Below are 22,578 nucleotides of genomic sequence, written 5' to 3' on the forward strand. Positions count from 1 at the left end.
AGTAAAATACTTTTTTGCTAGATGTAATAAATGATACATAAACCAAAATTTCCAAAGAATAATAGGTATGTTTAAAAACAACTTCATTTTTTCTCATTGTTTTATGATCCCGAGGAACGCAAAGTAGCCCTGCTGATTATCTAATTTAAAATACAACTTTCCTATTGTGTCTTTGATATTATTGATACCATTGTTAATCTATGCGGAATTATGAAAAAAAATGAACATGCATTTTCATCTGTTATGGCAAACGATTTCTTTTGCTTTATAAGTACTTGTTCGAATCCTTAAACCAGACATTTGACAATTTGTGGGCTCACCATTTCTTTGTTTTAGTATTACATTTTCAGCCCAAACAATTCAGTTTCAATTTGATGTAGGCAGCTACTCTCAGCGACATAAGTTATAGGTCTATCGTGTAGGAAGTTTAGCAGCAAGATGTGTGTTCACATTACACATGTGTGAGGTATATGGCTAGAAAAAAAAACGTAAAAGCTATACCTAGTGAATGGCTTCCCAGAAGAAATCTCCGCGAATATGCAGAGAATCACTGAGATCAATACGATGGAAGTGGACGATCTCTTGGTCCACGCCAGAGTCCTAGTCAAGAATGTCAAGGGGCCAAATCGTGGCTGCAGCTGTGAGTGGAAATAAGTGCATGAGGCCCCACTTGGATGAGGAGAGACATGCAGCGAGGCGACAGGAGGGGAGGCCTGCCATTAAAGTGCTTCCGGTGCTAGGGTCCTCACTGCAAAGGACTGCAAAGAGCCGAGACCGGGAGTCATCTGCTATCCATGTGGACGAGTGGGGCACATTAGCCGCTATTGCGTTGCTGCACGGGACCAGGGAAACAAGTGAAGGGGAGCCATTGCACCAGTGGTTCCCCCTTCTATGTGGAAATGGCGCACAACGAAACGTTGCCTCAGTTACCGGTAGTAGTCAATGAGAAAGTAGCCATGGCCCTTGTTGACTCAGGCTGCACCACGGCGTTGGTAATGAATGTCGCTAGATCATGGCGCGGAACCAGGAGTATTTAGACCGTGGATGGTAGGGAGGTGGGAGATACAACAGCGGAAGTACTGGTGCAAGGTGTGCCTAGTGGACTACGAGCCCTGGTGTTGGATCGTGTGGTTTTAGGTGTAAGTGCGATCAACCAACTTGGGGGCGCTACGTTGAGAGGGGGCCAAGTAACTTTTGGACGCCTCGGCGCAGTAGGAATGGCAGGAGTTGGAGGTGATAGAAATATCAGAACATAAAAACACAGGCTTGCTGCATCGAGGATGAGGATTTCCTGGCGAGGTTCGATGGTGAGAAATGGATGGTGGAATGGTAATGGATCTCCGTGCCTCAGGAACTACGAAACAAAGTAAGCTGCTACGAGAAAACACTGCGAGGAGAAATAAGAAAAGGATTCGAGGAAGAAGTGGAGAAGTGGATAGAGGAAGGAATTCTGAAACTGGGGACAGGGGAAGAAAAAAGAGTGCTAACATTACTGGCGATTATTCAACCTTACAAAGAATAAAGTAAGACCGGTACTGGATTTCAGATAATTAAACAGATACGTAGCCTGCCACACTGGAAAGGGGATTGATGTATGCGAAGAGGTGATGAGGAAATGGAGGAGGATGCAGCAGGCCATTAAGATTGGCTACCTGAAGTCGGCTTATCTCCAGATTCATGTAGATGAAAAACTCTGGAAACATCAATTGGTCCGGTACAAGGGGAAGTTGTATTGCCGGACAAGGTTAGACTTTCGGCTGAGCTCAGCCACAAAAAAATCATGACTGCCGTGCTGAAGACGGTACTGAGTAAAGAATGTACAGTGGACACGGCCACTAATTCGTACATTGACGGCATTCTCGTGGAGGAAGCAGAGGTAACCGCAGAGAAAGTGAGAGGCCATGTCGCGAGGTATGGGTTGACTTTAAAACTGGCGGAGTTATCGGATGGAGGAGCGGTGTTGGGGTTGAAACTATGCCGAGATGGCAAAGGAAGCCTTGTCTTTAGACGAGGGAATGCAATACCCGAAATCGGAACCGACCTTACAAAACGAGAACTGTTCTCGGTCTACGGGAGACTGGTGGGACACTATCCAATCGCCGGCTGGCTCGGGATAGCGTGCAGCTTTATTAAACGACAAACGGGCACTGATGGCTGGGAGGGCCGCGTGACGAAGGAGGTCACGAACATCCTACAAGAAATCATCGCGAGAGTGACAAAAGAAGACCCAGTAAAAGGGGGAATGGTACGTCAGCGGCGGAGACGCGGCGGTGATTTGGTGCCAATTTGGCATTGGGCGACGTATTAGAGATGGGAGGCGTAACTGTGGAAGATGCGGCGTGGTTAAGGAAGAAAAACAACTATTCCCATATCAACGTAGCCGAAATGGAGGCCGCTATGAAAGGAATCAATCTGCCCCTGAAGTGGGGATTGAAAACGATTGAAATCAACCCTCGAATCGGTAACGGCAGTTTCATGGATCAGGTCAGCAGTGACTGGCGATAAGAGAGTTAGGACCAGAGGTGCTGCAGAAATGCTGATCAAGCGCAGGCTTGGAGTACTTGAATATATGATAGCGAAATTCCAGTTGAAGGAATCTGTAGTGCTGATCCCATCAGAAAAGAACAAGGTGGATTCGATGACACGGGTAAAGAAGGGCTGGCTGCAAGAGAGAAAGGAGGTTTCCTCAGTATGCTGTGCAGGTGAGGAAGTTAAAAAGTTACATGAAATGCACCACTTTGGTCGAGAACGGACGTTATTCCTGGCAAGAGAGATTTACCCGGAAACCACCGAGAAGGAGGCCAGGGAGGTAGGGAAGCACTGTCAGGAGTGCCAATAGATAGACCCCGGACCATCCAGACCCGGAGCAGGAGAGTTACACATTGCAGAGTACTGGAAGTGATTGACCATTGATGTGACCCATTGTCGCCATAAGCTGTATCTGTCGATGGTCGACTGTGGACCAGGGAAGTTTGCCATATGGAGAGAGATCAGGGAAGAAGCTGCATGGGCGATCGGAGGGGCCATCGAAGAAATATTAGTGGAAAGAGGGCTGGTTGAGGAACTGTTAATGGACAATGTCCACGCTTTCCGATCAGAAGCTTTTTGGTGTGATAGGTGGGGAGTAAGGCAATTTTATAGGGCAGCGTATCGGCCTAGTGGCAATGAGATAGTGGAGAGGAATCATCGCACCGTCAATGCTGCTACAGAAAAAAGCAACATTTCACCCATGGAGGCGGTGTTTTGGTACAACATATCACCGAAAACCAGACAAAATGAGACAACTGTGCCTCATAGAGCTATCTTTGCATATAAGTGGCGGCATCCGTGCAACAAAACAGTAGGAATTGAGGGTGAAGAAGCTACCATTAAAGTTGGCGAGGAAGTGTGGGTAAAGACCGCAATACAAAATGTACTACTCGCTGGGGAAGGAGGGTCGTAACGGGAACGCAGTTAAAGAACAACGTAATGGTGAGTGGCGTTCCCCGGCATATCCGAGACCTGCGCCGTGTAACCCTGCCGGTCCGCAGTCATGGCAGTGGAGAGAAGGAAGTCGATATCCACCAAGAAACTAACGATGCACCACAATTCCACTTAGCTCCACATTGTGGTTCTTTACAACTGGACGAGAATGTCTGCAGTGAACATGAAAACGTCAACCCCCCCAAGAAGTTCTCCACCAGAGGCCTCAACGTGAGAGGAGGAGGCATGCTTGGATGGAAGATTATGAAGTGTCTTATTGATCTCAAAGATCAGAGTGGCGTGTGGGGTATATGGTTAGAAAAGAAAAAAAAACGTACTGGGCGTATCTGCATCGCTCTTTGGGAAAGAAGAAGGAAAGGATGGCCAGCGTATTTGTATACGCGAATGACATCTTGGGGAGGCAGAGCATGATGGGAGGAGCTATTTTTTCCTGCCTCTTCCTTTTTTTTCTAGATAGGAGGCTATAAAAGCTGGGGAAAATCCCCTGGGGGAGGAGAGATAAAAGAGTCGTGAACATCTTCTCTTGAAAAGAATTTTGTATTGCTGACGTTCGGATTGTGTGGTATGACATTGGTGGCGAGAGGCCAGGTGTGGTCGATTGGAAAAGAAGAAGGCAGAAACGTGCTGTGGCCGAGAGAGTGACTCACTCCTTCTCGACCCCCAGAATCGAATCCTGATTATAACGCTAGAACTTGAACTTCTGCATGTCAGTACAGTTGTGGGAGCAGTTACCCGGAAGGAAGTTCCAAAGTCTAGCAGTTCTGGGAAGAAACTACTAAATTAGAAGGATTTCCTACATCTAACGATCTCTACATTGTAGAGATGGGAATCTCCTGTTTGTCGGGTGCATTTACGTCGAAGTAGTAGTAATGTTTGTCGTTCGTCGGAGCATCCACCATTAAAATACATGTAAAATAGGCAGAGGGATGAAACAGTCCATCGATGGGACAGAGATTGAGTTTAGGGTACGGTTCAGGACTGATCGGGTTAGCGACTCTCTTTTCACCCTGTCGAAGAGTGAGACTAGTAGCAGATGCATCATCAGAAATGTGACAGCAATCCTTCATACATGGGCGAATGGTGATATTGTGGTTGTACAGTATACTTTCAGACGTAAATTGTACCACGTTAGAGAAACCATCTTCATAGCTTCCTTTCCAATGCTCTGTTTATTTTACAACTCATATTACCTGTGAAAATTTTGCCGAGTAGTTTGAAGGACTTTCAGTTAATGAATTTTAAACATAGCTATTGGTTTGTTGAGAATGTTTCTAGCAATTATTACATTTTCAATCTATTATGATAAAACTTGTATACTTTGTTTAGAAAATTATTTAATGTTTAATAAGCATATATTATAAATAGGCAACTCAAATTTGTCTTTGGTACACCAGAGACCCGTTCGTAAAGATTTGTCTCGTATAAAATGTAAAACATTAATGCCTATATAACTAGAGTTTTTCAGCCATAATCGAAACAAAAACTTAGGAAGAATTCTTGATAAAGTATAAAATTTAGATTTCCTAAGTTCCATCCGCTGTAATTGAAACCGAAACGACAACCTATGAAGAATTATTGGTAAAATAGTTTATGACAATAAATGGAAGTACACAACAATTAAACGACCCGAATATGAATGTAAGCGTGGCACAGAAAACACACGATATCGCATTAATATATAGATAATTCCTAAAACACTAGGATCATTTCTAGAAACATTAAGCTACATAACCGAAAGCAGAAGATAGAAATAAAACATATGAAGACTATTCCATACATTTTTGGACATTAATCTGCAGAAGTATCGATATGTGATGTATAACGCTAAGTAAGCGTTCAACAACCAATCTGTTCTAGTTGGTGTCAGTTTATAAATATGAGCTATCTTTTCATATGTAAATTATACTTGATTTGCGTATCACTACATCTCCATAGACAAAAGTGGCTTTATGCCGCGAGTACTTGTACTTCTCGTGCCCTCCTGAACACCTTCCTTTATCCCGCTCCTTTTTCTCGGAGATCTGAATCTATCACGTCTTTTCCCATAATTGCAGTGTTCCTCCTGCATATTCTGATCTTCCACTTCTGCCTTGTCTCATTCTACTTCTTCCTTGTCCCTCTTATTCCTCCGCAGTCTCATTATGCAGCAATTCTGTTACGTCAATAATGGGCAGCTCTGAAGGCTTTTCCTCATCTTATTGTTTTCCTTAGGATCTTATTTGGTCAGCATGAGCTAGAACATTGTTCCCATCTCCTTTATTTAATATTGCAGTATTATGTCCTTTCTGCATAATAAATGTTGCTGTCTTGGCTTCTGTATTCCTATTTGTTTTGTACCACATCATTTGATTTGTGGCATATGACAGTCAAAAGAGGCCTTAATTGACTGCCAATTATTGCAGATGGACATTCTGGCCTGCCTGCATGCGGAATTGTTCTATAACTTAGTAATAGTCTGTGTAGGAAAGCATCGATCGTCCTGCTTTTGTTGCAAGCATGCTTATATGCTCTTTACCATGGAGGGCTCTTGTAAGGTCTGCAGCCTATTTTTCTAAGCCATTCATGCAAAGCAGCGTCCGCAAATTCTAGCGCGTTATCCCTCACCAATGTTCTCGTATCCCGTTTCATAATATATTAATATTTAATATTTGTTTTACGGTAGTAATTTTTTTATCAATTACACTCACCAGCTAAAGACAACCGGCATATGCGTCTAATATTAAGTCCTATCCTATTGACATAGGCATGATCCATATGTACTCTGCTCCACGGGACCACACATGTATCGTCTTTTGCTTTAAATTCCTGAGTTATGTAATTTTTTTGCATCTTTTTATGTAGATGCTACGTCTTTTGCGTTCCCGGGCCATCATGCTTCCGATTTTAATAGCCACTTTTATAACATGTATCCATTACATCTTACCTCGTTTTTATAGTGAGTTTGTCTTATTTCTTTGATTGGTCTTCTAGCCACTGAAAAATTTCCCAGATACTATTTTATCCTCAGCACTATTCTGTTTAACATTGGACTGTTTGTAATTTCAGTAGCCATTTTATCTCCATATATTACATAAGTTTCTACAAGGTGCAGGAGTATGTCATCAAATTATTCCTAGTTATAAAACCTCAATCTAGATAAGGCATCAGCGTGCGGTATCGTATTCCTTTTAACATACACAATGTCAAAATCGAACGCCGTAAGTCTAATCGACCAACGTAATATTCTGGACGTTGTAACTTTCGGTAGTTCTTTTCTTGGGTTGAAAAGAAATTCCAGTGATCTGATCACTTTTCAAAAATGTTTTTTCCCATCAAGAACTGTCCTGCTCTATCCGTTGTCCGCACTATGGCTAGTCGTTCCCTTTCTATATTCGAGTAATTGTGTTCAGTCGTTGTTCACTTTGATATGTACATTACGGTATGACCATCTGCCTGATACTGAATGGTCACTAGCGTCAGTAGTCATGTCCTTGTTAGGGTCAAAAATGTTACTATTGGCTTTTCGCCAGAATCTGTTTCAGGTTTTCAAATCTTTCTAACAAAACGAATTCCGCATGTTTTCTTAATATCGCAAATATTTCTGTCAACTCATATTTTGTATATATATTTTCTATAAAAAAATTATCAAACTCAAGGACTCCAACTTTTTATTTCTTGGTGTAACAACTTTTAGAAATTGTTTCTATTATTGCTTGTTCTTGTAGTTTCAGTAGACATTTTATCTACAGATATTGCATAGGTGTCTACAAGGTGCAGGACTGTGTCTTCAAATTCTTCGTTTTTCCCCTTATCTCTATAAAACCTCAATCTAGATATTCCCTTTAACATACTCAATGTAAAAGTCGAACGCCGTCAGTCTAATCGCCCAACGTAATATTCTGGACGTTGTAACTATCGGTAGTTTATCTTGGGTAGTAAAGAAATTCCAATGGTCTGATCACCTGTCAACAAATATTTTTTCCATCAAGAACTGTCTTGATCTATCGGTTGTCTGCACTATGGCTAGTGGATCCCTTTCTATATTCAAATAATTGTGTTCAGTAGTTTTTTCTCTTCGATATGTACATTACGGGATGAACAACTTGTGACAAAATGCAGGATACTGAATTCCCACTAGTGTCAGTAGTTATGTCATTTTAGGGGTAAAAAAGTTGTACTATTGGCTTTTTCGCCAGAATCTGTAAAGTTTTCAAATGCTTTTGTTTGTTTTCTAACCAAATGAATTCGCATTTTTTTTTTTAACATAGCAAATTTTTCCGTCAACTCATTTTGTATATATTTTCTATAATTTTGTTTTTGTGTGTGAAGCCACTTTTAGAATTTTCTCTTTTTCTTTATCTAGATGGATTCCTTTGATATTGACTAACCCAAAATGGCATTCCATTACCGTTATACTTTTTTGTATTTACTGTCATACCAGCGTCTTTAATCCGGTTCAGTGAATTGGCATTTTCTTTAAATCTACATTTAAATCTCCAACACATATCGTCTTGATAACCGATGGGATTTAACAATTCCTATTGCATTTTCAATAGCTTTTTGAAAAATCGCATTTGCGATTTTCATCCCATACAAGGCCCTTTTCTACCTTAACAGGCATATCTTTAACATTTTAATCTATGGGGGATTCGGAATAAGCTTATTTTAGGTCCAACCCTACATTATAATATCCAAATTCTCAAGTCATTGACTTTTAATACCACAATGCGTGATGCTCATTTTCTTCCTTGAGGGGGGCCATGTTCTAAGTCTTTTACTTTCGAAACTTACCTACTACTAACGGTAATCAATGCATTTGTACTTTTCTCACGTCATAGTAGGATGGGCGGGCACACATTTTCTTTTAATGTAGGTCTTGCTATATATTATTTTTCTTTCAATTTTTAACACCTTAATACACTCTGTTAAATTTATTTTCAGCCATTTCCCAATAGTTCATACGTTTTTATTCGGCAATTTGTAACTAGGCTTATTTTATATATTTTTCTTTTAGTACTAGTTAACCTTTAATGTAATCCATAATAGCTATAATCGAGCTATCAGACTAGCGTAATTTTATGTTGCCTTAAAAGTTTTAGTTTTTCACATTTCTGGGTATTAATACATTCTCTGCGAGTGTCTACTTGCATTTCAACAACACGGTTGTTGAATTTCATTTATATCTATATTCGAAGACCCAGTATTTTATATATTCTTTATATTAAAGATTTGTCAATTTCTATCCTCTATTCTTTCCACATTCGTTTTACATACTTTGAAACAATTCTTTTTTAAACACTGAACATTTTTCCAAACGCTGGACATTTCTTTTCGTGAATTCTTCTACAGTACGTACATTTTTTTCTTTTCGTTTTTACCATACACGTTTCAGCCATTATTTCTTCGGAGTAAGTTTTTTTATTTTGGCTGTAGGTACGTATTAATTCCTGTTATGAGTTCATGCCACATTCAAGAGTATATTTGTAAGTAGTAACTGTCCCATTAACTTATACATAATTCGGCACAGATATAACTACAATTAATCGTAGTTGGATTAACTCTTCTGTTGTCTGTTCTTACGGTTTCAGAATTCACCGTATTTACTCGCACTTAAACGGTGTAAATATTTGACTACCGGTTCAACGACTTCCTTCTTCATTGCCATCAACAAGATGCAAACCCCTGTCTTTTGTTCGGCCTCATGTTTCCCTTGATAATCTCACCTATTTCTTCGAAAGTCATTTCTAGTTCGAAGTAAACGATTGTAGCAACCTTCATAATTGCTTCACAACCAACGCTAGCTATGAACAAGTCGGTTATTTCATTACTCCTCCTGATTTTGTTGTCTAACTTTTTGCATCTCATATTAGCAAGAATCCACGTTTTTTTTTTTTCCAAAGACCAGAGACTATCCTATCGGGTGAACCCATTGATATGTCGTGTATAGCACTATGTAAGCGTTCGATAACAAGCATGTTCTGATTGGTGTCAGTTTATAAATGAGCAGATAGCTCATATGTAAATTATACTTGATTTGCATATCATACTAATTATTATGTATAACAAAGAGGAGTGGAAATATTAATCCCAATATGGGAATCCAGGTTATAATGTCCGGCGAAGCATAGTTGGGTGATCAGAACTAAAAAAGAAAATCAGAAACTCCAAGATATTAAGTGGAATTCTGAATACGGTAAAAACACCTTTATCTATTCTCTACAATTATATAAATGCAACTTTATTAGTGTGTGAGAGTTTATTCCTTAAAGACTCCGAAACTGATGAACAAATTTTCCTTTGAATTTACAGAACTTTAGTGTATAGCCGTATTATTTGGATTCATCGCACTACTGAACCGATCTTGAGTATAATTAACCCCCCCTCCCATTTCGGTCGAGGTAACAACCGACATTTTCAGGTGTATCTTGTCGAACTCTGGAAATTTGATGGAATTTCAAACTGAACTGAGTTAGCATGCTTTCGTTGCATCAGCCATGACTGGATAAAGATCCGAGTAATTCGCAATTGTATTTTTCGGTTGACCCCCACCGAGGATTGAACCTTCAACCTCCAGGAAAATATCACTATTTACAACTGAATATTTCAAGTACTCTAACCACTGCACCACTGGCACTTGCGGGCTTAAGATGAGAACAGTAGTCCGATGAATCCAAATAATACGAATAACCACTCATCTCAAATTCAGAAACTTTTACTGTATAAGTCTGGGAGTGATTTTAACTTTGGCATCGGAATACTTCCGATAATTGTCGATAAAGTCATTTTTCCATGTCGTTGCTTAGCAACAATGATAGAACATCGGGCCATGAAATTTTACTGTGGGTAAGTGGATAGCGTGTTTTTTTTATTTTTTTTTTATTCGCATGAAATTGTATGTAGGTTCCAACTCCGCACGCAATTTTTTTTTCCTTAATTTCCAAAAATTTTATGAGACTTGAAACGTCTCTTAAGTTACTCAGTTTTCCATATTTCTACTACTTATGATTACGATGTTGTCTAATTGAATACTGTACACGCATTAACACTTATCCTCAAGTTGTCTGCGGGCCTTAATAAATCGTTCCTTCTGTTTAAAAGGGGGGCGTTCAAAAAATGTCTCCTATGTTTTTATTCAACTTGAATAAAAACAACTGCAGATATCATTGTTATTGAAAAAAAAGAAGTCTAAAAAAACTGTTCTTAAACTGTTAAACAATTTGTAAGGATTAGAATTTTCATGGTAAATAAACTGCAAAATAGCATAGAAAAACTAGCATCTGTCATTAGTCATGGTCCTCACACCTAGTTGTCGCTAAATTTTAGACGGAAGGACTAAAGTGTTTACGTTTTAAAACTCCCTTTAAAATAAGTATTAACTACTGTTATCGAAAAAAATGAAAAGAATCGATTAATCGCAGCTGGAAATCCAAATTAGGACGCAATTTTAGAAGAAACCCGGGAACTGCACGCCTGTGGAACTGTTTGCTTGCTTTTCCGCTCACCATAATTGGATGTCGTACCAATGAGGTCCTGGATATGACCTTAAACTATATCCAGTGGTGAGGCCCCAGCTTGCGGGGTTTGGGAAGTGTGGATCTCCCCTGTAATTGGCATTGCTCCCAGGTTCACTCTGCTCCAGAGTGGTAGTACCTGTTAGGGTCGCAACTATGGGGTAAATAGAAACCGACTTGAAAACAACAAATATATTTTATTAAAAAAAATTCTCAAAGCTTTGTATTCAACATTAACTTGAAAAGGGTTGATATGCAAAAACAACCAACCAACCGTACCAACGAATGTTAACTCTTACAGAAATATATTTCGAAACGAATTGTTCAAAACAAAAGATAATATAGTAGACGTTATTGTTATATTACATATGAGGTTTACTCTAAAACTTTTCAAATTCTTCTGTAAACCTTTCTTTCACTTGAGAATCAGTTTTAAATATTTTGTTAATTACTCTAACGTTAAAATTTAGGATCTTTTAATATGTATTTTCTTAATCCATTTCGTTAAGTACTGAAAAAATATACACAAACGGAATGCTCTTTTTTCCTTTTAATATAGTATTTATTTAACGGCAACCCAGCATTCGCAGTTAAATTGAAAAAAAAATATGGTTTGAATTACATTTTCCAAGTAGTTATAAGCTTCGAAAGATACTAAGTTGAATTATTCAAGTTCTTATCATTTTTAATGGCCGGTTCTGATACACCTAGTGGTATAGTGCTGTTAACTCTAGTCTATATATCTGCCGCATGACACGTCTGCAAAAAAGAAAAACCCGAATCATTGCATTAAGTGACGTCACAGCGGAAGAAAGGGACAAAAACAGAAAGGCTATCAGCGGGCGGCGGAAGAGAAAACTTATACCGGCAGGAGATGGACGTGGAAACAGATTCTGTTAAAGTACTGAAAAAAAAATATAAACAAAACGGAGTGTTCTTTGTAAGGTTTTTTCCTTTTAATATAGTATTTTATTTAACGGCAACGCAGCATTCGCAGTTAAATAATGGCATCGGTTTTCCGTTGTGCTAAAAACGAATACCACACTAAATTTGACGCTGACACGTAGTTTTCTGGATATGAAGACTTTTATTACATGTAACTCATTTTTCACTATTCAGCTAAACTAGAAATAATGCGACTGCGTATTACAAATCAACCCCCCCCCGCCAATTAACCCATCCTAACATTTAAGTAACACAAAGGAAGACTTTTCCTCATATCTAGGAAACTGCTTGAACACCTCGAATGTGAATGTTATATTCGTTTTCAGCATCGTTTTCAATTTAAAGATGGGTATTGAATAGAAGTTAAAATGACACCGTCTGTTTGTAATATATTTTTATAAATATTTAAACATTATTTTAAAAATGCACATGTCCTAATCCCTTATCTGTGTGATAAAATTTTAATCCTAGCAAACTTCGGCTCATTTCAGTTACATTATTTTCCATGGATTCGAACCACTTGCTGTTGCGGTAGATGCCAAGAACCTAAACTAAATACAAATTACATTCATATTTGAATTATCCGAACGCTCTTATCTTAAGATTATTTTATATACATTTTCACCCCAAACAAGGAACATTGCCCCTTTGTAAGGGTCTACAATCAGGGACGTAAACTACTGGGATACTATTATGGAGTTGGGCAGCAAGATATCTGTTCACGTTACAGTTGAACTTATGCGTGTCAGTACAGTTGGAAGCAGGGACCCGGAATAAAATTCCAAAGTCTAGCGGTTTTGGGACAGAAAGCTCTTACATCTAGGGGTCTGTGTAGGGGGTGAAATTTAGCTGCTTATCGGGTGTCGAAGGTATTTATGCCGTGGGGGCACAAGTGCTTACAACTCGATAGCGCATTCACCATTAAAATACTTGTAGAACAGGCAGAGGGATGTACCAGCCTAAATATGACAACGATACTCCGTGCATGGGCGAATGGTGGCCCTATGTTTTTAAACTATAAAACCTTTTGTGGAAATCGAATGTGCACGAATTTATAAAGAATCACTTCATTTTATGCGCGGATGCTGCGGATGATCATTTATTTTGACATTACCTGGAGAAAGTCTATAGTAATTTCCAGTGATATTACACCTTCAGATTTTCTAGAAAAACAGAACACCTCCTTTAAAATATTTTATGCTAAACCTCACGTGTTTTAAACTCCTCCTTGCAACCACTTTCTAACAGAAGAAACGTCGCGGGGCTGTTCCGTCTATATAGAATTAAACGATGAATTAATGTTCGATTAGACACTACATGGTACATAAGGACGCGACAACATTAAGCGAAACCAATAAATTGTAGCAAATAGTATTAGAAAAATATACTTGTATCTAAACCGGTGTATCAGAAACGAGATTTTTGACAGCCCTAACACGAAACTGCGAATATATATATATATATATATATATATATATATATATATATATATATATATATATATATATAACAAACTCTTATCTCATTTAAAAGTGGGTTGTTTATTTCTTCATGGAATCTACTTCCAAAAATACTATTAAAATTGTTTACAAAAATAATACAAATCTTTATTTTTGAAAATTAGTGTTTACAAAGTGCCGGTGCCTTCATAGTCATTCGTTCGTCTGTAATGAAATCAGTTGGATTTTAGAGTTAACGTTTTTTTCAATTTCTAAACTTTAAAAATCGGTCAATGTTTCTATTGGTTCAATTTTATGGATATTATAAGGGTCAATGTGAAATTTTATGCTCTTTCTAATAAACAGAATATAATATTTTAGACAAACTTTTATTTTTAATACACCCCCATTTTAAAATTTCTATTAAAATTTTAATAATTCATGTACCAAGTTTTATATATCACAAATTAAAGATAAGACCAATAAATAATATATTGTAAATTAAAACAAAAAGCAGTTTTTTTAATTTACCTGTAAAGTCTTTAAAAAAAAAACTTTAAAATTTTTTAAGGCAACACTTAGTAAAATTTGACTAGGCATACACTTCTTCACGCGCAAGGCTAGACGTCTAACGCAAACGTGTGGTTTTACGTCCTTCTGTTCATCCGTAGTTCAAAACAAAATGAATCACCGGTTCAACGTTCGGCTAATCACGACAGTTGCTTACATAATGGCGGTTTTTAAATACTTGTTTAAAAAAAATTATTTTATTTAAAACAAATATATGGAATTGAAAATATAAAATGGAAAAATTCTTAACAATGAAGAATGGAACTACCCATTTAATAAGTGATTACTTTGGGTTTTTATATATACATATATTTATCGAAGGAAGTAAAAATACGTTGACTTTCTTTAAAAAAAAAATATTAAAAAAAACTATTGCATAATTTGCTATTAAACCTGTATTTTTTAATTTGGTCTTTGCTCCTTTAATTGAAAAAAAATAGGGTTTGAATTACATTTTTAAAATAGTTATAAGCTTTGAAACATAGTAAGTTGAATAAATGTTCTTATCATTTTTAATGGCCGGTTCTGATACACCTAGTGTTACAGTGCTGTTAACGCCAGTCTAGATATTAGCCGCATGACATGTGCGCAAAAAAACAAAAAACATTGCGTTAATGACGTCACAGCGGAAGAAAGGGACAAAAATGGAAAGGCTATCAGCCGGCGGCCGAAGAGAAAATTTATACTGGCAGAAGATGAATGTGAAAACCGATTCCAACACCGTGTCGAAGGCAAGGTTTTGTAAAGTACGTAGCAGGCAAGATTAACGTAGACTTTTAAAACGACAAGCAATGCGTTGTTGGAACACACCGGTTACGTCGCAGCTTGTATTTACAGCAGACACCTGGTCCAAGGAAACATTAAATTACAACGTTACTATGGTCATCATAGCTGAAATAAGAATAGTCTAACTATTTCAAAAACTATTTTTAAAACTTAACATTTTATTGATAGAAAACGGGGATATACCTGGAAATCTCAATAAATTGAACTCAATCTTAGATACAATACGTAAAGGGAAATATTAAACTCGTCAAATTAAAAAGAAAATAACTACACTTAATCCTAAATGAGGAATCCCCGCTAAACCCCTTTCATAATAAATATTAAAATATAGGCACTTATAAAATTGAATTTAAAAGTATTTTGTAAGTAAATGTCCTACCTAAATTCGGAATGAGTTGAGGAGTTGGTGGATCATATTAAGCGCACAATTATAGATTCTACCTAGTATATAATATCGAAATGCAACAGAAAGGGAAACGTAAGAAAATTGTAGAAAACAAGTAGATGAGGAATTCTTGATAACCTTTTCCAAAAACAAATCTAAAGAACATTAATAATATAGAAAGGGTGATGGGTTTCAAATTGAAAATATAGCCCAGATTACTAAATTTTATAATTGCGTTAAACCTAGTAGGGGATGACCTTTTCTCATCTTTTAAACCTCTTTCCCATAGAAGAGACGTCGCGAGCCTGTCTTTACTCTACCGTTAATTTCATGGAAATTACTCGATTGAATTTCAGTGTATGATCCCCTTTGGCAAACTGTCAATAGACACAACGAGCTACAACAAATATGATTCCTCCGACTCTGTGCCTATAACCTAAACCCAGATTCCATGAACAATTTTCTCAGAACTGTCCGCCTTTGGAACCTCGTCCTGATGGGCTGATTCCTGGTTGAATACAACATGGCAGGCTTCAAAGCCCACGTAAACATGTTCATTTTCAGTCGTCTGATTCAATATGCAAATCCTACCCAATATACCCTAATAGTGATTACTAAACTAATACCTTAGATTCATTAAGTCTTATCCTCGAGGAATTTTCTGTCCTTGGTAAGCTGACTCACATTAAGAATCCGAAATGAGATCAGTCTAATCTATATATCTATAAAAGTGAACGTGGCTGTCTGTCTGTGTGTCTGTCTGTCTGTGTACATTTCCCTACGCAATAACTCTGTCAATTTTTAGTCTATAGACTCGAAATTTGAAATACCGGATACTGAGATTTGGGATAATTGATGTGACGGGTGTCAGCCAGAAATTTGGCTGTTAAGGGGTCAAATTCCAACGATTTGACATTTAAGAACTCTACCAAACTCCTCCGACAATTTTGGGTCTAGACACTTGAAATTTTAGATATAGGTTCCTTGAACCTGGATCTAATTTAATAAAGTGATTTGAGCCCGAAACTATAAATTTTAAAGGTCATAATAGGGGTAAAAGTTTTAGAAATTAACCATTTTTTGTGTTTTTTTTGCTTTTTTTTGCACAGCATACACCTCCAAACACCCGAGCAACGCCGGGCACCCCTGCTAATTAAATTATAAATTAACAATGGAATACAAAGACTAACAACAGTGAACCAAACTTTATAAAAATGACAACGATTTTAACATTGTAACAGACAATACTAATGCAACTATTTTCATTTCAGATGGCCGCCTACTTTTCAAGTGAAGTGCGTGTAATTTACCATCCCCATTTTCATTGGACAACTGTCGATAAAATTTACGAATTGATCACTGCGAATGATCTCGAAGGGATACGCTCACGACTTGATTCATTATCACTACGTGAACGTCATTCGATTGCCGTCAGCAGGGTTTTCACAAGACTTCTCAAATATGCCTGTGAACTCCGTTTCCGAGACATCGTGAAATATCTCTTGGACGAATGTGGACTCAATGTCTCCGAGCGTCACTTTCATTGTTACATGCGGTTATCGCCCTTGCTAATAGCTATCTATAATCTAGATATTCCAATGGTTCTTTTGTTGATAAGTCGAGGAGCTGTCGTAGATAAACTCGAAACAAAGATTAGTTCTTATCACGATTTTAATATCAGTAATTTTTCTATGCAATCGATTTTTCGTTGTTGCACACATGGAACTTCAGAATTGCTTCCGGTTCTTTCCTCGATTAGAAATATGGCCTTAGATCAAGATCCTGATACTATTCTTAGAGCTACAGCCCGTGGAGAGATTGACGAAATGAAAATATTACAAGCATATGGAATGGACATGAATGAACCCAAATTTTCCTACGATAACCCCCTTTGCGTTGCCATCTTGGATAAACGCAGCCATGTGGCGAACCATCTGCTGAATTATGGTATATTCTCTTTAAAGGATCATGTACGAGCCCTGGAATTGTGCGGAGCTATATTTATAGCGTGCCAATCGGATATAGAACAAGGTCTACTATGTTGGAAGAAGTCGATACGAATTCGTAAGGAACACTTTGGGATTTCCGTTCAATTTTCAAATGAAATTAAGAATGGTCTTGGGGTCGAGTTTACCTGCGAAAAAGAACTCGACATGATGGCGAATTCTAAAGACGAGCTTAATATCCAGGCGTTGATAGTTTTATCTCGATTACTTCCTCCGAATGATAATTTTTTTAAGAATACTTTTGTGAATGTGGTAAAGAAGGGTGTATTTCGAAGTTACTTATTGCAAGCGCTAAAGCTGCTTGGGGCCTTTTCGGAATTCCTAAATGACCCAGACAGTGAGGACGAGGACCATGTTGAATTTGCCATTGCATTAGAGTTCTTGTTGCTTGTCCCGTACGCTCGTGATCCTACAGACATTTCTGAGCTCTTGTTAAGATTTAAAAATCTTTTTGGTGCCTTGGACTGGTTTGACTGGGATGTGTTGCTCACGAGAGGAATCCATTTTTACCGCACGCTTTATATCGATCTCCTTAGAAGTTTAACTATGACTATAGTCGGCATGCAAGAATTTGATCTGTGCAAAAATGATAAGGCATGGATTAAAGATGGCGTCAGCGGCATGATGCAGTTTCCTAGTTATTGCTACACCACGTTACTTCACACGGCGATCGACCAAGCAGCAACACTTCCTGCTATTGCTTTCATTGTCAGTTGCACGACTGATGTTAATTGCATAGACAAAGATAAACAAACACCTATGCACTCAGCCTCCGACTTAGAATCCGAAGAATCGTATATCTTACATCTGGTGAACTTGTTAGCAGACGCTGGAGGTCATATCGATTCCATGGATCGAGATAACACGGCCCCATATATGTTGCTTCAAGAAGATGGCGTTATTATAAACCCTTTAAAATTTCTGTCCTTACAATGTCTGGCTGCGCAAACAATTCACAATTATAACATCGAGATTCCAGAAATATATCCGAAAATATTAGTTTCGTTTATAAAACTTCATTCAAATGTTACGGTTTAAACTTCGGTAGACGAATCTGTTATTTACCTTATGTAAGATCATATTTAAAAAAATAAAACCGAATATTTCGCGTAAAAAAATCTAATAAATAATATATTGTACTCCTACATATAAAATGAGTATCCTGATTAAAAGATAGAATTTATTTGTTTATTAACTCTTCGAGTTTATGGAACCTTTTAAAAATTCTGTAATTTGCTTTAATTCTATTTGTTCGGTGATGTGAGTTTGTAGAAACGAGTCTTGCAATAGTTAAATCTACACCTAAACGTGGAATTAACTGTTTAAACTTTATTACTATTGACCTTAATTTAATGTATGTAATAGATAGCTTATATATTTCCGGATATATATCACACTAACGGGGGTGCGCGGTTTATCCCGCGCGTATGTGTGTGTGTTGGGAGGGCTGTAAAGAACCTGGGGGGAGGTTAAAACAAAAAAGTGGTAGTAGTGCAGTTTCACTGAAGAGAGGCCATTTACTGTGGTAATAGGCAGGCTCGAACCCGTGCAGTGGAGGAGTTAAAGGTTAACAGAAAATGACATAAGCCGATGTCTCCATCTCGCGACTGGAACTTCTGAGCGTTAAAATTAAGCGCAGTCAATCCTACCGATACGATAGCTTTGCTAAAGTCTCAGAGCAAAACCTGATCGCTGCTAGTTAAAAAAAAAAACTGCCCAGTAAAAACCTAAACATAAAATTTACTGTTTAAACTGCTTTACTCTTGACTAAATATTTGGTCCGCGTTCTTATTTCACAATTTCGAATGATATTTATATCCGTGGAATTGACTTTCATTTTTGTCTCAGAATATATTCTTAGATAGCTCTTTCGTAAGATTTGTATTATAGTCGGTGCAATTATTTTATGAGTTTCACTAAACTGTCGCTAAGTGGTGCTTCTATCAAGGAACCGGGGACGATAACTCGTACTTTTGGGGAGCTTCTCCGGAAACTTTATCTTAAAATACATGTAAATTTCTCTAAATATCTAAATTCATTCATTTCATTCAAATTGTTTATTAATTTTTAAATTACAATATATTTGTTAAATCTTAAACAGATGGCACAAAATTAAAGCTACAATTTGTTACGATGACAATTTTACATATTTCAAAAAACATTCCGAAAAAAGAAAAGGAAAAAAAATTAATGTTTTAATTCGAAAAGGTGACAACTATTTCCCCACAACTATGGCGCCGTCAATGTAATGCAGAAGTTCCCCTTCCTCTACTAAAAATCTCAAGATTTTATTTCATTCTTTTAACACTCCACGTTTAACCCAATGTGTTCATACTAATATTGAACTTGCGATTATTGCCCAACAACTTAATTAAGGCAGATTTTCTAAAAGTGTCTTTCAAAATCAAAATTCTCCTGATGAAGGTTGGGCCTGAATATGTATAGTATTTCGATGAGTAAGCATTATTTTTCTCACTGTTCATTTTTTTTTAACCAAATGTTATTTATATGAAACTTGTGACATATATTCGATGTTGTCTGGGAAAAGTTTACTTGTTTAACATTTTTCTTTGTAGTTTCAAATTCGAAATTCAATTGTTATTTTTATTAATTTTATCATACAATGTGTAAATGAATGTGAGAGCCTGCCCTCATCAGCCGCCAATCACGGTGTGACTTTTGGTAGCTGAAAGCGGTACGTCCACTCCTTATGTTATTACACAGCTTTTGCCACCGTGCATATTATAAAACCAGCTTACCACGATCAGGGGCAACTTTCAAATTCCGGCACATGATTCTAATTTTGTAAGAACCGTTGTAGAAATCCACAACCAAGCTGTTTACATGCAGTCGGTAAGCAGTGTCGCATAACTGTTTTTCTTCCGTTTGAGTGCCTCCTGCCGATTTTCCTCCAATAGGATTGTCACTTTTATGAGGACACTTCTTTGAATCAGACAATGCTACAATCTCTGGCTGCTTTTCTGTTTAGACTGGAAATTCTAGATCGATCTTCAGATTGATATGAATTTTACAATCATTGGCTGCTCTTAGCACCTTAACATTAGAAGTTTGTTCTTTCTCACAGTGGATTATTTATTTTTTTTTTTTAGCAAGCTAAAGTAATAGGTGATTCGAAACCGTCAGGATGCTGTGTCGGATAACACCTGTTAATTGGTATGTTCCGTTTACCAAACGGGCCACACTTTAAACAAAGATAATTACATTGGCATTAACAGAAAGAGGATATGCGTACACTTAAATACTCTAGAAAAAAAAGTGAAAAGCATATTTCATGTACAAGCAGAAACCGTTTCTCGGTGTTTCCCAAGGAAATATAATTATTATGAATTATATTTTAATTGCTAAGCACCCTCTGGAATAGCGTTGTGCTTTGTAAGTATGGAACAATACTAATACAGATTTCGTCAGAAAATACCTCCCCATGACATAACTTATTAAATTGTCTGGTGCATCGTCGGCTTTTACATAAAATACGATTGAACTGCTGAAAAAAATGAAACTTTTATATTAAATAAAATGCCAAAACATAGCTGTCTGATGTAAATTTTTGAAACTTAAATCATAATTATGATTATCTTATATATTTGAGAAAGTACTATTTCATTTCGTTGAAATCTTTTTATAGTTTTGTTGACTGAAGACTCATCTAAATCGTTTCATGTGTAATTGGGGAAATTATCTCAAGAACTGGGAGGATCAACATCGATTCTAATCACTCGCATCGGGATTCAAAACTACACCACCTGTTCTTATAGGTTGGTGACTAATTCAGAAAAACTTCAGTAATACCATTTCCTGTAGAAATTGGGAAGAACTGGACGATAATTACCTCCTTTTTTATAATATAACAAAATACGTATGAAGTGAGCTTGAAAGCCAAATATACTTGTTTGAAATTTATAATATAAAAAGTTAAGGGATGGTCATTTCTTTTTAATGACTTCAGTTTATCTATGAAAAGGGGAAACACGTTTTTGAATTTTCCAATGTGTAATAATGGTAGTTTAAATAATAAAAAAAAATTATTTTTGATTTCGAATACATATTAGTTTTTTTTTTTTTTTTTTTTTACATATAAATAAATTTACTTAAATTACAGTGAAGAAACGCGGAAAATTAATACAAACTTTATCAATTTTAATAACTTAACAAAATATCGACTATTATTCGAAAAAAGCTATCTATACAAGAAAAACAGCTTATTGGTTACCATTATAATGAAAAAAAGGGGTGATTGCTAAAATATGGACAAGGTAAGAAAGCATTGTTTTTCGGATTATTGACAATAGAAAAAAGGTTTACCATTGACAGAAAAGAAAATTGGGCACATCTTGAATAACAACTGAGAGAGAATAGAAACATCATTCGATCATCTCGCTCGGGTCACTTTAAAACTGCGGCATCGATATCCCGGGATTTTACATCCGAAACTGGACAACAAAAATCCCGATAAACGAGATCACCAATATTATACGAAGATGAATTCTTTTCAAGTCCATGCTCAAAACCGTTAATTTCTATTAAAAATAAAAAGGCTAGATTCCTATTCGCCGAAAAACATTTGTTTTGTGAAAAAGGGAAAGGTAGATTTTAGTGATGAATTTAGATTCAATCGTTTCAGATCAGACAAAAGACTACATGTCAGAAAAAAAATGGAGACAGGCCTTTCCCTAAGTCCGCTAGAAGTACATTAAAATTTGGAGGGGGCAGTATAATGGTATGTGGAATATCTTCAAACGGCACTGGTCCCTTGGTGAGGATTCATGAAAAGTTAATGCACGAATGTACAGAGAATTGAGTAGATAACATGTGTTTCCTAACCTTTATGATATCGTTATGCAAGACAAAGCACCGTGCCATGAAGCAAAAATAATTTTACAAGAGTTAAATAAATCCAATATTTGCTTCATGGATTGACCAGCGCAGGACCCCGACCTGAATCGAATTGAAAATGGTTGGAAAATTATTTGATCACAGAAAAAAAAATCTTGATTTATGGGAATGTATAAAAATCCTGGACAAATATCTTGCCTGTAAAATGTAAACGATTGATTCTCTCTTGCAGCAAAAGATGGCTTAGTGTGATTGAAAACAAGGGACTTTTCACTAAATACCGAAAATATTTTTTTCATTAATTTCCCGTTCCTTAACTTTTGTGCGTCTGTAATTTAATAAAGTTTATTCGTGTGTGTGTAAAGTAAAAAAAAAAAAAAAATTCAAAACCAAAAATAACGAAATTTTCTTATTTAAACTACCATCATTAAACATTGGAAACTTAATTTTTTTTTCCTCTTTCATAGATAAATTAGAAATCATGAAATAAAATGATCAACCGTTCCTTATATTTTGGACTCTACTGTATTTGAGAGTCAAACTATTTTGTTTGTTTTCGTTTTGCCATGTTGTAAAGTTGGATAAGGAAAAGTCAACAGTACCGATCCGCGCGTTGTCTC

The 22,578-nt window shown here is 36.9% G+C and overlaps 1 protein-coding gene across 1 annotated transcript; it reads left to right on the plus strand.

Annotated features, from left to right (window-relative positions):
* The first annotated feature begins 9,523 nt into the window (after window positions 1-9,523).
* Window positions 9,524-18,383, plus strand: LOC145254710 (protein fem-1 homolog C-like). The gene is made up of 2 exons (XM_080113381.1): window positions 9,524-9,655; window positions 16,370-18,383. The coding sequence occupies exon 2, from the start codon at window positions 16,370-16,372 to the stop codon at window positions 18,140-18,142; it is 1,773 nt and encodes a 590-aa protein (XP_079969507.1). The 5' UTR covers window positions 9,524-9,655; the 3' UTR covers window positions 18,143-18,383.
* The last annotated feature ends 4,195 nt before the right edge of the window (window positions 18,384-22,578 follow it).

Source organism: Euprymna scolopes, chromosome 30 (assembly GCF_053919585.1).
Source record: "Euprymna scolopes isolate OS-2025 chromosome 30, ASM5391958v1, whole genome shotgun sequence".
Taxonomy (NCBI): domain Eukaryota; kingdom Metazoa; phylum Mollusca; class Cephalopoda; order Sepiida; family Sepiolidae; genus Euprymna; species Euprymna scolopes.

Bases quoted from the DNA above. Each gene is read 5' to 3' on its own strand.
- LOC145254710 (XM_080113381.1), top strand. From the start codon at position 16,370: ATGGCCGCCTACTTTTCAAGTGAAGTGCGTGTAATTTACCATCCCCAT.